This window comes from Alosa alosa, chromosome 18 (assembly GCF_017589495.1).
Source record: "Alosa alosa isolate M-15738 ecotype Scorff River chromosome 18, AALO_Geno_1.1, whole genome shotgun sequence".
Taxonomy (NCBI): Eukaryota; Metazoa; Chordata; class Actinopteri; order Clupeiformes; family Clupeidae; genus Alosa; species Alosa alosa.
In genome coordinates, this window is record NC_063206.1 from 31,479,121 (window position 1) to 31,493,234 (window position 14,114).

At 41.0% G+C, this 14,114-nt stretch overlaps 1 protein-coding gene across 2 annotated transcripts in view; it reads left to right on the forward strand.

The window, feature by feature from the left end:
• LOC125311968 (pro-neuregulin-3, membrane-bound isoform) overlaps positions 1-14,114 on the forward strand; it is an 80,837-nt gene that overhangs the window by 33,627 nt on the left and 33,096 nt on the right. For both annotated transcript variants that reach the window (XM_048270379.1, XM_048270378.1), the window contains exon 5: positions 1,443-1,545. In XM_048270379.1, the coding sequence (XP_048126336.1) occupies positions 1,443-1,545 (103 nt within the window). The remainder of the gene's footprint in view (positions 1-1,442; positions 1,546-14,114) is intronic.

The following is a 14,114-nucleotide window of genomic DNA, read 5'->3' on the forward strand; positions in this document are numbered from 1 at the left end:
GCGTTATGTATTTCAAAAATGAACCGCTGTGGCTAATATTAGGACAATCTTGTTATGTATTTCAAAATTTAGCCTAGTTTTTTTTCCGTCGTGGAAGTGAAAGCGTCTCTGGGGTGACTGGTCCACGATCAGGAAATGTAGTTTTTGACTCGAGACATGTCAAGTCATTACAAGTCAAAGAGGCAAAGTCCGAGTCAAGTTTTGAGTGAATAGTATTCAAGTCCAAGTCGAGTCGTAAGTCATGCCGAATTTTATCAAGTGGAGTCTGAAGTCATTAAAATCATGACTCGAGTCTGACTCGAGTCCAAGTCATGTGACTCAAGTCCACATGTCTGCTTGTAAGTATCTACTACCTCCACATTGACCCCCTCAATGGTGACTGGCAGCAGAGCGGGCTTAGACCTCAGGAAATCCACCACCATCTCCTTGGTCTTAGCAGTGTTGAGTTGCAGGAAGTTAAGTTTGCACCATTGCACTAAGTCCTTCACCAAGCTCCTGTATTCCTCCTCCTGCCCATCCCTAATACACCCCACAATTGCAGCATCGTCCGAAAACTTCTGCGTGTGGCATGACTCTGTGTTGAAGTCAGACGTGTACAGGGTGAACAGGACTGGAGAGAGCACTGTTCCCTGTGGAGCTCCGGTGCTGCTGATCACAGTGTCGGACACACACACACAGACACAAACAAACACAGGCACGCACATACAAGCATACACAAAAGTTGCAAGTATAGGGATGGAGTAGAAGATGAAGACAAATTGACAAGTGGGAGAGGACGTACAGGTCATATTTTGTACCGCTATGCGGTATATCTAGTTGTTTGTGAATGAATAATGTATCATAAATAAATAAATGTTCTTCATTAAAATACAGGGGGCATAAGTATACACCCCCTATGTTAAATTCCCATAGAGGCAGGCAGATTTGAATTTTAAATGCCAGTTACTATACCTCTATTTCCTCGATTTAAGAAGTGGTCTGGTGTCAACCAGGCTAGAGCATTATTTGTCCATTATGTACTGTAAATATGTTTGTGTTTTGTGTTTTTAGATGGGTCCATGGTTTCTATTTTTAGTGTGTTTCTTCGGACAACCCAAGTTAACCCTTTCAGATCAAACACTAGCCAGGGCCGAACCCTGGTTGAAGTTTCTGGACAGACAGACAGACAGACATGTAAGCTAGATAGATTATATTATTCATCCCGAGGGTAATTCTTCCTCTGCGTTTGACCTGTCTGTGGTCAGGGAACACACACACAAACACTCGAAGCAGTGAACACACAGTGAGTAGTGAGCACACATAAACACCTGAAGCAGTGTGCAGCGGCCATTGCTGTGGTGCCCAGGGAGCAGTTGGCGGGTTAGGTGCTTTGATCAAGGGCATGTGGATGTGGACATTAATATGTGGTTTGAAGTATGTTTTATGATTTATTTTCCCTCCAGAGAGTAAAGCAGTTTACAAGAGACAAGTACTTTCTATCACCTGCATCACCACAGGGATCAGCCTTCTGGGAACAGTGTGCATGGCTCTCTACTGCCGAAACAAGTACGTATGTTGTATCACTACCAGTGTTGGGGAAGTGACTTTTAAAAAGTAGTGTTTGCTCGTTACTCGTTACTTCTTTAAAAAGTAATCCATTACTTTACTTAGTTACCCTCTATGGAAAGTAACTTTTTATGCTACTTGTTACTTTTACGTTACTTTTATATTGCTCGACTTTGGGCAGAACCCAATATCTGTTCCTAAATGTGTAGGCCTACATAAAGTTCTACTATGGAGGACACAACAGGTATTTTTTTGTGCTCTTTATTATAAAAAATGCCATAAACAGAGCACCTGACAAGAAAACATTGGGCTATTATAGGCCTCAACACCACCACTAAAGTCCTATGAAACAATAACATAGCCTCGATATATCTTATGGGCATATCAGTGAACACAAAATACATAAGGGATTATTTTATAGCCTTAAAGGTTTACTTTTTCATTAAATCCCGAAATTGGTGCAAAGCTTACACTCACATTCCTCTCCTTAGTTTCAACGATTTCGAAGTAATGGGAATACCGCCACCCCTTAAAAGATAGCGTTGGCTGCTTCTTGATTGCCATGATTGCTCTTCTGCTACCACGTATGGTGTGGAGCTTGTGACTATTGCGCAAGCTCGCAGCTGAGAAGGCTATGTCGCTGTCAAAGCTGTCCCTGGGAAAAGTAACGTGCCAAATTGAAAAAGGAACTATGTTTTGTTACCAAATTTTCAGTAGTAGCGAGTTACACTACTTTTTACCCGAAAAAAGTAGTTACGTTACTGATCACTACACATATATTATTGGACCTTGCATAATGGCATCATCTTATTATGAAGCTGGATCTTCATTATATAAAATAATTTTGGGAGGCATGCACAGACATGTTATTGGGACCCAAGTAACAAATCTGCTTAATTCCTCTCACAAAAATGATTCCAATTCAATGGTATCTTCTAAAACTATATATAGTTAGGAACAAAATTATTCATTCTCAGCCAACGTTTGTAGTTCATCTGTACAGCCAAATGGCAAGAAATGGTAAATGGATAACAATATCAACATTTTAGAGGACATTAATAAAACATGGACACAAGGCCAGAGTGATGGCAAAGAATCATGCCTGGCTCAAAACCCAGATTGCTGCTAAAAATATTGCGGTCTACAATTATTGTGGAGACATTGAGAGGCTAATCTCCCATCACCATCCCCACCCCACCACCCAATCAAACTCCCCAGGATCCCCTGAATATTCATCACCATCCCCACTCCTCCTACTCAAGCTTTTTATTTAATTTACAAGCTAGATTAGCAAAGACAGTGAAAACTGTACATTTACATCTGAAACTTTAGTGCAGGGGTCGGGAACTTTTTTTGCCTGGAGAGCCACTTTTACCAAATTTCCTTTTTTTTTAATCTCAGAAGAGCCACATAAAGACGGTTACAAGAAAAAGTTTGGATATTTAACTTACAGTTACTTTCATTCAACAGAGGATTTTTTTATACATTTTCTACTAGTTTTAAAAGTAATGTGCAAGTAACTTGAAATGTAAAGTGTAATGACAGAAGTCCCATGTAGGCTAAACACCACCACCTATTTTCCCAGTGTCCTTTGGTATGCAAAGTATCATAGTTAACAACACAACACTCAATTTTTGTTGACATGTCATTGGCGAAATTGAACATTAGGCCTACTAGAGATTAGATTTGGTGATGGCCTTGTAATCTGACTGGCTCATATTCAGTGAGGTGAAGTTTCATGCAAGAATTGAGGCTGTCATCATTTAAGGGCAATTCCATGCAAAACTGTCATATCCATAATGCCAACTAAGTACAGTTTTGCTCGGAATTTCCCTTAAACGTGAGCGCAGGTTTGTCTTTATATTTTTCACATGTGAGAAAGACTTCTCACATGCAAGTGGAACCGAACAGGGTTAGCACAGCAATACTAACTCGTTGCAGTGTGCGATATATAACAGGCAGTCCATTTCGCGTTTTCAGAATCAGTCTTCAGATGGAAACTTTCCCATTTCAGCCCACTTGTGCTCGCTCGCAAGCTATGCTTGCTGATGTTTCCTTTATGACATTTTCCTTATCTAGCCTATAGCAAGCGCACACATCAACAATAACAATTAAAGTGTTCTCGTTGACTGAAATGGAGGGAAAATGGTGATTTTGTTTGATATTGACATGGCAACGAACCACGAATGTAACAATATTGTGCAAGCTACAGTTACGGAGTCAAGTGAGGTGGAAAGTTATATTAAATTACTCAGATAGACCTACATATTTGCCACGAAGCCTTGTCATTTTTTTTTTTTTTCATCTTTCGCCAACCCATTTCATCCGAGAGCCCCAGCCATGCAGCAAAAGAGCCACTGGTGGCTCGCGAGCCCCAGGTTCCCGACCCATGCTTTAGTGGTTCGTTTTTACTTTACATGAGCAAGCCAAGCCAATGGGCAAAAACTGAATGACAAGTCACCTTGAAGTTGGACTAAAATAAAATGTGCTCCTCCGGCCCAAGACCCAGGAGATCATGCGGAAAATGTACTGAGCTAAAACCGAGGATTTCTACTTTGGAATCAAAGATTGATGCCCTTCCATCAAAACTACGAGAGACATCTCATGAAGTGAGTACCGCAACAACTGGATATGCAGAGAATGTAGCCTAGGCTAGCGAATATCACTGCTAACAGAGCAGAATGCATTGACCTCACAAAGGGAAATGTGAGTACAGAGACTTGGCATAGGCAAGGTGCCAGACCAAAAAACAACACCAGTAAACTCAGATGTTAACTCCTGGCCTTGTATCAGAAATACAGACAAACTACTACAGGGCTTGTGGTCCTAAGGGAAACCCACAGACCCTAAAATTATAGAACAGATTTGAATGCCCCCAGGACGTAAGAGGAATTTCCGAGGGAACAGACCCAAAGCAGGCAGTGATCAAACCACAACAATAGCAAGATGGGCAGACTAGAAGCAGCACTCGGCACCTGTTCATCCCACAACCCTAGTTCTAGGCGACTCTGCTAAGAGACTTTTAAATGGGGAAAGGTATGTTGTTTCCCAAATGATTCAGTGTCTGACACAAAAAACAAACTTGCAGAACTGGTGTCAAAATATCGATCAACTATCAAGTGCATCGTTGTGCATGTTGGGGCAAATTACATTTACAAAGAACAGCTGTATGTTCAAGAAGATTTTAAAGAACTTTCCTCAGCCCTGGAGCTTGGAATACAAATTTTTATCAGTGGCCCACTCCCAGTAGATTTACCAGAATATTCAGTTTAAACACCTGGCTCGCAAAAACATGCTTTTCAGTTGGAATGAATTTTGACAATTTTAACCTTTTCTGGAATCGCAGGGAATATTTCAGACCAAATAGCACAGAGCAGAGTTGGACTGGGGCCAAGATCTTAACAGAAAACTATCACCTCTCTTCTGCACCCAACATTTTTTCTGCCAACCTTGAGCCGAGCCTCTGATAAGCACTCAGTAGCCATACAAACGGAACAAGCTGATGACATCAACAACTTGGCTAAACCAAAACACTGCACAAGCTGAAACAGATATGCCCAACCCTCCCTGCTGTGGGGCCCTCTAGTAATCACCCGCTAGCCTCCAGTGAAATGCAGACCTTGGAGAAACATAAACAACCAGCTCAACAATGCCCACGATAAGATAAGGTAAATGGTAACACTAAAGCAAGAGGCTATACTAGGATTCTGGAGGAAAAGATCAGGCAGTGTGCCGAGAGACCTGCCCCAATAGTTGTCATTGGACCATTAACTCAGTGAATGCCAAGCTGTTTTCGGGAGCTTTGTCCTAGAGTGCCAGCAATCTAGACCATTGTTGATGATTTTTGTACAGCCACAGCATATTCTGTGTTATAGCTATGAACACATACAATAGCTCGATTAAAAGGTGAGACTTTAAGCTCTCGGTGGGTGCAAACTGTGTATTTCTACACGCCTCTGTTCCTGAGAAATCCCAAGCTAAACAGTGGCTAGTTTTCATCAAAATCACTGTTTTTTTCTAGAAATGGAGATATAACGTCTTTCATGAAATATGAAGTGTTGCCTGTTACTTACTTGTGTAAACGGGAAGTGATAAGCGAGACCTGGCGAGACTGCCACCTAGTGATAGACCCACGAAAATGGCCTGGTTTTGACCTGACGTGCATGCGTCACTGATTCGACCCAAAGCGGCAACCGAGTTATGATAAAATGTCCAGATTGTGCGTTTTCATGAGTTTTTGATTATCATATATTTCATTTCCATTCATCACAGAGTTCCCAAAATCACATATAAGGTGTGTTAGAGTGTCTAGTTTCGTAATTAAAAAAAAGCGAAAAACGTAATATTACGTTTTTGGCACTCAACGCATGGGAAGGAAAAACGTAATATTACATTTTTGGCACTCAATGAGTTAAACCATTATGTGGCAAGAGTGGTATTTTTAGGTAGCCAGACTACGCCACTCTGGGAATTGCACCCAGAAAAATATTAAATTGTAACAGGATACAGTAATGGTACACAAGTTCGTTTACACAAAATGTGACATGGTTCCATCCATAAAAGTATGTTTATTGACAAACGAATAGTGGTACAAGACAATAAAATAGACAAGACAAAAAGGATTTACACACACACATCAAACAAATGAGACATGTACAGGGATGGGATACGGTGGCTGAGGCTTACCGGTGGGGAGGGAGGTCACCGTAGGCCAGGAGGGATACTGGGAAGTCAAACACTCAGACATGCCACACACACACACACACACGCACACGGCAAGAAGGATACACATCCAAGAGCACACATGAACACAGCACACAGGAATGAGATAGCGGCCTTCCCCACTTTATGCCCTCAGCTCCTAAGAATAGAGAAAAGGAAATTAGCAATATACAAGGGTGTACACACACAGACACACACACACACTCCAACACCAGAATAACTACAGGCAAACAACAATGTAACCAAGGCTGTACAATGGGACACGGAATGCCCACAGCTAGATGTCTTGCCAGCTGTATAGTAAACTTAATCAAAACATAAACTGTGAGGGATCGAGCAGATGACACAGGGATACAGGATTGCAAATTCCGCAAAAATGGTTTTATTACCAAAAATCAATAAATTACTTTTTTAAATAAAGTTCTGTGCCCAAAATAAGGGTATCTAAACAGAACCTCCAATACGAACATTAACCTCCGATGCGAACCTCCGACATGAACACACAACAAGAACTGACAAAAGGAGACAAAAGGGAACTTAACATGAACATGAACTAGATGTACCGCATAGCGGTACAAAATATGACCGCCGCTCAGTCCTGTACATCCGTTCCGCGAAAATAAATCACACTTCAATTTGTCTCCATATTTTACTCCACCCCCCACTCTTGAAACTTTTGTGTATGCTTGTTTGGCATGCCTGAGTGTGTGTGTGCGGCTGCATAGAAAGTAGCCTACTGGTGCTGAAAAGGTGAATAGATTGTAGAATAGCCAAAGAAGATGTAGCATTGTTATAAAACCTTTAAAATCTCTAAACAATCACAAGTAGGGCAGTTCATCACAGTTCATCCATTGCAACTGGATTGATGAAAGGTCACTTACAGTAGGCTACATTGTATTTGGGAAAAGCAAAAGGTATCAACATAATGTTATTTATTTTATTTATTTTTTTTTTTTTATGTATTTTTAAGCAAAAACATCTCTGTCAGTTCCATGCCGTTTTCAACAGCTATCAAAAACAAAGGTCATTTTGGATGGATGGATTTTTTTGTGAATGTTTCTTCTTCTACATAAGATTTTAGTCATCTTTAGTTCATGTAATACTTTATGGTCAATGCACAAATTAAGTAACAGTAGTCTGAAACGTTATTGTTAATGCACAAATTAAGTAACAGTAGCCTAGTCTGAAACGAAATGCTGTTTTACATCTAACCAGTGGTGCAAATAACTGACATGTCCAAATGGGCCTTGATGAAATGCGTCGCTAGACTGTTCATACACATTTTAACGGGCCAAAGTTGAAGAGCTTTTGTCCGTTATTGTTAGGGCAAATATAGGCTGATTCATGTTCCCTTGCATTGTTTAACTGAGGTCCATGGCTAGTCTGGCTTTCATCAGACCAAGCTCAATCTTTTAAGAAATCAAAAAAATAAATAGCGGGCAGATCAGGCTGGGTTCACCCAGCCTAGTCCATAGGCACCCGATATTGTTTAATTTTCGATTGAGATATACACGCTCTGGCTATTCTAAATGCAAAAATGCATCAGGGAGTTATGACAAAGCGGTAACTAACAAACTAGATCCTAATAGAAAGCTGTTAGCTTCCCTAAGCTACAGGTAGGATTATAAGGTAGGCCTGTTTACAACATAAATTGTCAATAGGCTATGCTGGCGACACAAATAAAATCTCCTTTGAAACCAATGGCTTACGCCTTACAGTATCAGCCCGGACTTAAACTGTCATATCGTGGCGAAAAGTTGTAATAACATTCACGCAGCTCCATGAGTCAAGGAAAGCGAATGAAGTAGCCACTTCTAAATGGGACCCACTACACAGTAACTTAAGGTGTTTTGCTAAAGCAGCCATAATGAAATGAAGGTGTCATTGTTTGGATACTTCACACACACGCGTTTTTTAATTTCACAGACTACAACTACCAAGCTGTAATCAAAGCACATCGATTCCCCTCTCACACCCTGCACGCACTTAAAACAAAATAAACAGGCGTCTCAGTCTCCACGCATGTATAGGCAAAACTGTATCAGACCAGTGTAGCGTTGGTAAATCTTCCATTGCACAGAATGATTTTGTAGCACGTGCAATAAATGACAGTCGAAAGATACAAACAGTGCTGCTATACATTTGCTTGGTATAACCGCATTTATAGTTTTCTACAAATGCAATAAATCAAATGCGGCCTCCATCACTCAACCAACGCTAACGGTAACATTACCTAGGTCCTTATTGATATTACAAGATTAACATTGCCTGCAGTAAAACCAAGCATGTCCGATAAACATCCTCAGATTTATTTCGGCTTCAAGAAGAAATGGGAATTACACTTCATGTGAACATCGTCCTATCCTTATTAGATGTTCGCTGCGGTAAATTACAGTCCTTGTATGAAGCGTCCATTGTTTTTTCCAACCCACTTTTAACTTCCAACAAAATTACGTCTTACTGCAACGATGCGCCATCTAGTGGACAAACGACTACTTCTCGCCAATACTGAAAATGCAGCCATGATGATGATGATGAATATTTATTTTGGCTTTCTTTTAATCCTACTGAATTTGTAATTATGTATCGGCCGTTCTAATACCGATAGTATGTGGGTGCCTGTGTGTGTGCATGTGTATATGTGTGCACCGCCATTTACAGGTCAATGAGTGTACAGTCACTAAATGTACACATAACCTATTTTTTTAGACCCCCATGGATGAAATTCTACTTAAACTTGGCATACCCGGAGAATGCCAGGTCAATCATACACATAAAATTTGGTGCAGTTCTGAACATCTTAACTGAAGATAGGGGCGATTAAAGCAGAATAATATTGCATTTTCATTTTTACCGGGGTGGGGTGCAAATCACAAATGAGTGATTATGAGCCAGGTTGATGTGGGCCCTTGAGACCAACATACCATAAAAGATTCTTCATCCTCAGTGCCACGGTTCAGGTAGTTATTTAGGAAAAACTGTTTTTTTTTTTGCGGTTCAGGGGCCCAGCACGGGGGGGGGGTTGGTGGTGGTCCCGGGGGCTAAAATGAAATCTTTCCGTAAAAGTCTAGTGGGGCTACATACCCACCAAATTTCATGTACCCGGTGGTTCGTGTCCCGGTATCAATGACCAAAAATTCAGGGAGTAGATGACGGGAAAAATTCTTGAATTGTGTGCATGTGTGCGTGTACAAATTTATGTTTATTGTGTGTGGGTGTGTGTATGCGTGCTTGTGTGTTTGCCTGCGCGATATAATGCGTTTGTGCATGTGCATGCATGCGTACATATGTCTACTGTGTGAGTATGTGTCATCCATTATGATTACTGTAAATGTATGTGTGTGCGTGTGTATCTGTTTATGCACATGTGTGCACATGGAATGGGTTAACATGACCCCTGGAGGCAAACATCACGGAAAAAATTGGTCATCCTAGGCCCTACAGTTCTCAAGATATTCACAGAGAACTGTGTCTGCCCTACCCTCCTTTCGGGGGTCCAGTCCAGCGGGGGGGGGGGGGCTACAGATCAAAACGAAGAATGACGGTTCCATGCTATCCATGTGGGGGTACATGCCCACCAAGTTTTGTGTACCCGGTCTTTCAGTGTCGGGGAATCCTTGTTGGTGTGCGTCACTAAATGTACACATAAATTATTTTATTGTAGGCCCCCCATGAGCGAAAGTACACAAAACTTGGCATGCATTCGGAGGGTGTCATAATGATACTACACTTTTAATTTCGTGCAGTTTTGACCTTGTCAGCCAGAGATATTGTGATGAAAACACCTAATTTTTGCTTTTTAATTTTTGAACTAGGTGGGCTATACATGAAATAAGTGGTAATGGGATGGGTTGACATGCCCCTTAAGACCAACATACATAAAAAGGTGGACCTCCTAGGCCCTCACGGTTCTCGAGATATTCACAGAAAACTGTCTCCGGCCACCTACAGGCCAGTTGGTGTATAGTAACATAAATTAATTTATTGTGTGGCCCCCATGAGCGAATTCCACAAAACTTGGCGTGCATACAGAGTCATAATGATCCTACACTTCCAATTTCGTGCAGTTTTGACTATGTTAGGTCACAGATACCTTCAATTACAACACCTCATTTTTACTTTTTTGTGTTTAACTAGGTGGCGCTATACATGAAATGAGTGGTTATGGAATGGGTTGACATGGCCCCTTGAGATCAACATACAAAAAAAAATGGTCCTCCTAAACCCTACGGTTTTTGAGATATTCACAGAAAACTGTGTCTGCCCTACCCTCCTTTCGGGGGGTCCAGTCCAGCGGGGGGGCTACAGATCAAAACGAAAAACGATGGTTCCATGCTATCCATGTGGGGTTACATGCCCACCAAGTTTCGTGTACCCCGGTCTTTCAGTGTCCCGGGAATCATTGATGGAAATTTGGGCATGCGAAAAAGAAAAAGAAAAAAAATCTGACTAAACCTATATGATCGCCGCTTCGCTGCGCGGCGGTCATAATAACACGACAAAATCAATTAACTTTCAGACATTACCAAAACATTCAAAAAGATAGCCACACATTTGGTAGCAATAAATAAACACAAATATATTTGTGCATAAACACAAAGTAATCCCAACCAGAACGCTCCAAACAAAAACACCAAAAGATTCCTCCATTCCCCCACGGCAAAGACGCAGATGAATGTGGCCATAGCGGTGTTAAGCATCCGGAACGTTCTGCTCCGTCTTGCTAGGATCCGCCCGGACTAAACAGCGTGACGCAAATTGCTCCTTTAAGAGTCGGCCGCACTCATTCAGGAACGCCACCAACATGATACAGGGTAAATCAAACACTTAACATTAAATAACAAACTTAAACTGATAAGTACCAGAACACAATTGATAAGTTGCGTGCACTCAACCACACAATCATGTACCATTAAATTAAGCAATACAGTCTGTATGTTGTATGAAATCAAAAGTCTATGTGTTGCGTTTTTACTGGGTTGCCACTAGTGATGGGCAAATGAAGCTTTGGTGAACCACTAAACCACGGTCCCACCGCGCTAGCTTATGCGCCAAAACAACGCTAGTTGCAAGAACGGTGAAGCAGGAAGTAGCAAACAGGTTTACAGGGAAATACTCGATACAGCAAAGCAGCAGTGAGCTAGCCCAGGCAGCGGTAGATGCCAACGCAGGCCTGCGATTCCTATGGGACATGAACACAGACAAGATTAAAACAATGTAAAATCAAGAGGAACTGAACTTAATACCCCATTAACACTGGGCAAGAGAGGGCTACTCATACCAATTAGGGCAGCAGGTGTCCGCCTGGTCTGAACCAGACAATATGAGACATTAACACTGGATAAACCAAAACAGTCCAAGTGACTGTTTCTAGCCTTGAGATATGCACTCAGGGAATTAATTCTAGCTTGAATTTGATCAGTAGACATGAGGCAGAAAACACTGCAAAGATCTCATACACTATTTAGGGTGGCCAGGCAGGAAGGTCACACCTTACGCCTTGTAACTCCAGTTTTAAACTAACCTTGGATGTACCTTGGATGGGGTTACTTTACTGTGGTTTTTGTTTTTGGCCTAAAACAAGGATGGGGTCCTAAGGTTGTCCAGGTGTGGACCCCAAACCTGGTCAAAATGGTGATGATAGCCTCACGTCAGACCTCATCTCATTGAGATGGGGTCTGGGAACTACACGTTCATTTATTTAATGTCTGAATGCTATCAAATCGCCTTGCTGTCCCCCCCTTCATTTCTGTGATTGGTTCCTTCTTTGAGGTGAAAACGAAGTCCATGGAATCCAGGCTGCCTAGCAGCGTGAATAAAATCGCCCGCAAGGAAGCATGGGAAAACCCAGGCTAGGCATAGCATGTATAACCCCCCCACCTGGTCCTCTCATTGACACATACAAAATACACTACAGCATAAACAGGATGATAAAATAACAAATCCACATGACTAAAAAGAACAGTAAAAGATACTAAAAATACTAAAACAAGGATCCACTTGAATGTACTAAGGATGTATAGGCATGGGGCGCTTGCAGTGACAGGACAGGGCCTGGCCCTGTGATTCAGTATGCAGTGGTAAGGTGCAAAATGAGGTGTGTGTCATGGTGGTAGTGCAAATAAGTCCAACAGTGCAACAGTGCAGGGTTAAAGTCTAACGACCAGCAATAAATATGGACAATAAGAGACCAGCATTAAATATGGACAATATAAGAGAAAAAATGTAAGCATACTAGTAATATAGCAGTTAGAGTATAATTATATGGACAATATAAGAGAAAATGTAAACAGTAATATAAGAATTATAAGAGCAGTGCAAGGATAGGCGTCATTGGGTGTCATTGGTCAATGGGTGTTATTGGTCAAGTATGAAGTCTGATTTACGTTAACAGTTAGCTTATGAAATTTATTTAGTATGGATTGTAGCCTACTGTCAACAAAACGAAGACAGCAACAAGCAGCGTAAGCAACAAAAACAATCAGCAACTGTGTGTCTATTCTATTCCTTTTCATAGCCAACAAATATATTAGGCAAGTTTATTTAAATTATCTTCATCTAAATAATGCTGCCTTGTGCATTAGCCTACCATCATACACTATGGAGCACAGCCAGCAATAATATTCCCCACCCTACGGTTATTACACATTCTAAAGAACGCATGACAATGGGAAATTCAACAAAGCAGTGGTGTAATACAGTTGAAAGTGCTACATCTGCTGATTTTTCTAATAACCTGGCATGGTTATTCCCAAATAGGTCCTTATTTGAAAACATCTCCAAGACATATGACTTTATTATTCAACCCTCTCCCACATGGTATTTTGGTATACTCTCAGGTTCAGATGACTCCAGTTTCTCAGCTTCCTAACAGGCCATTGCCTTTTCCTCTTTATAGCTAGACACTAAATTACATTTGAATGGAAGGGTACAACCCCTCCAACCCACAGAGATAGGACACAGAATATAAAGCTTGAGAAAATCAATGCCTTATAACATTTTATAAATGTTAGAACCCATTTGTAGGGACCTATTAGCCTGGAATGGTGAACTTATATCTTTACAGGTGATCTGTCCTACATACTGTTGAATATATAACAATTGTCTTTTGTTTGAAAGGTGCTTTATAAATAAAGTTGCTTTGTCTTAATCCTATTGTGCATGTGCAATGACAATAAAGATATTATGTACTATTTCTGGTATGCCTCTGACTGATTATCACTTTCTCAATATTCAATTCTCTGTAAATTTAACCACTTTGACTGCTGGCCATCAAATGTAAATAAGAGTGATTCTTAAGGTTCAGAAGTAACAACAGTGACCTTACCCAAGACAGTGAACCATTAATGTTCTGGTTTCAGTGTTGAAAAATGTCAATAGGACTCTTAATATCACATACATCAGCTGTATGTCAACTGTTTTGTTTAGTTTTGTAGGGTCCACACCCCCCTTTTTTTCTGTTCATGAACCACCGTTGGACATGGTTTTCTTGTTTTTTTACAGTTCACATTCACAGCTGATACTATTACCAGAAGCAAATCTAGCAGGGAAAACATTTTTGACTTGCCGGAAAGATAGCAAGCTCTATCGCTGCCACGTTTAAAGTCGCCATGTCAGTTAGCATAGTGTGACCATGAGCCATTCCACCACAAATGTTTGTCAGTGGAGATTTATTATATGCATCTGTTGGTTCTAGGTGGTGGCCTGAGCAGTTTACTACAACTTGTCTATATTGTATACGGCATGTAGACTCAGCAACTTTATTACTTGTGAATATCAGTGTTTTGTGTTCATTTCACAATTAAAAGTTGTTGAGTCGCTTGTGATGTACTCATGCTCATGATCTC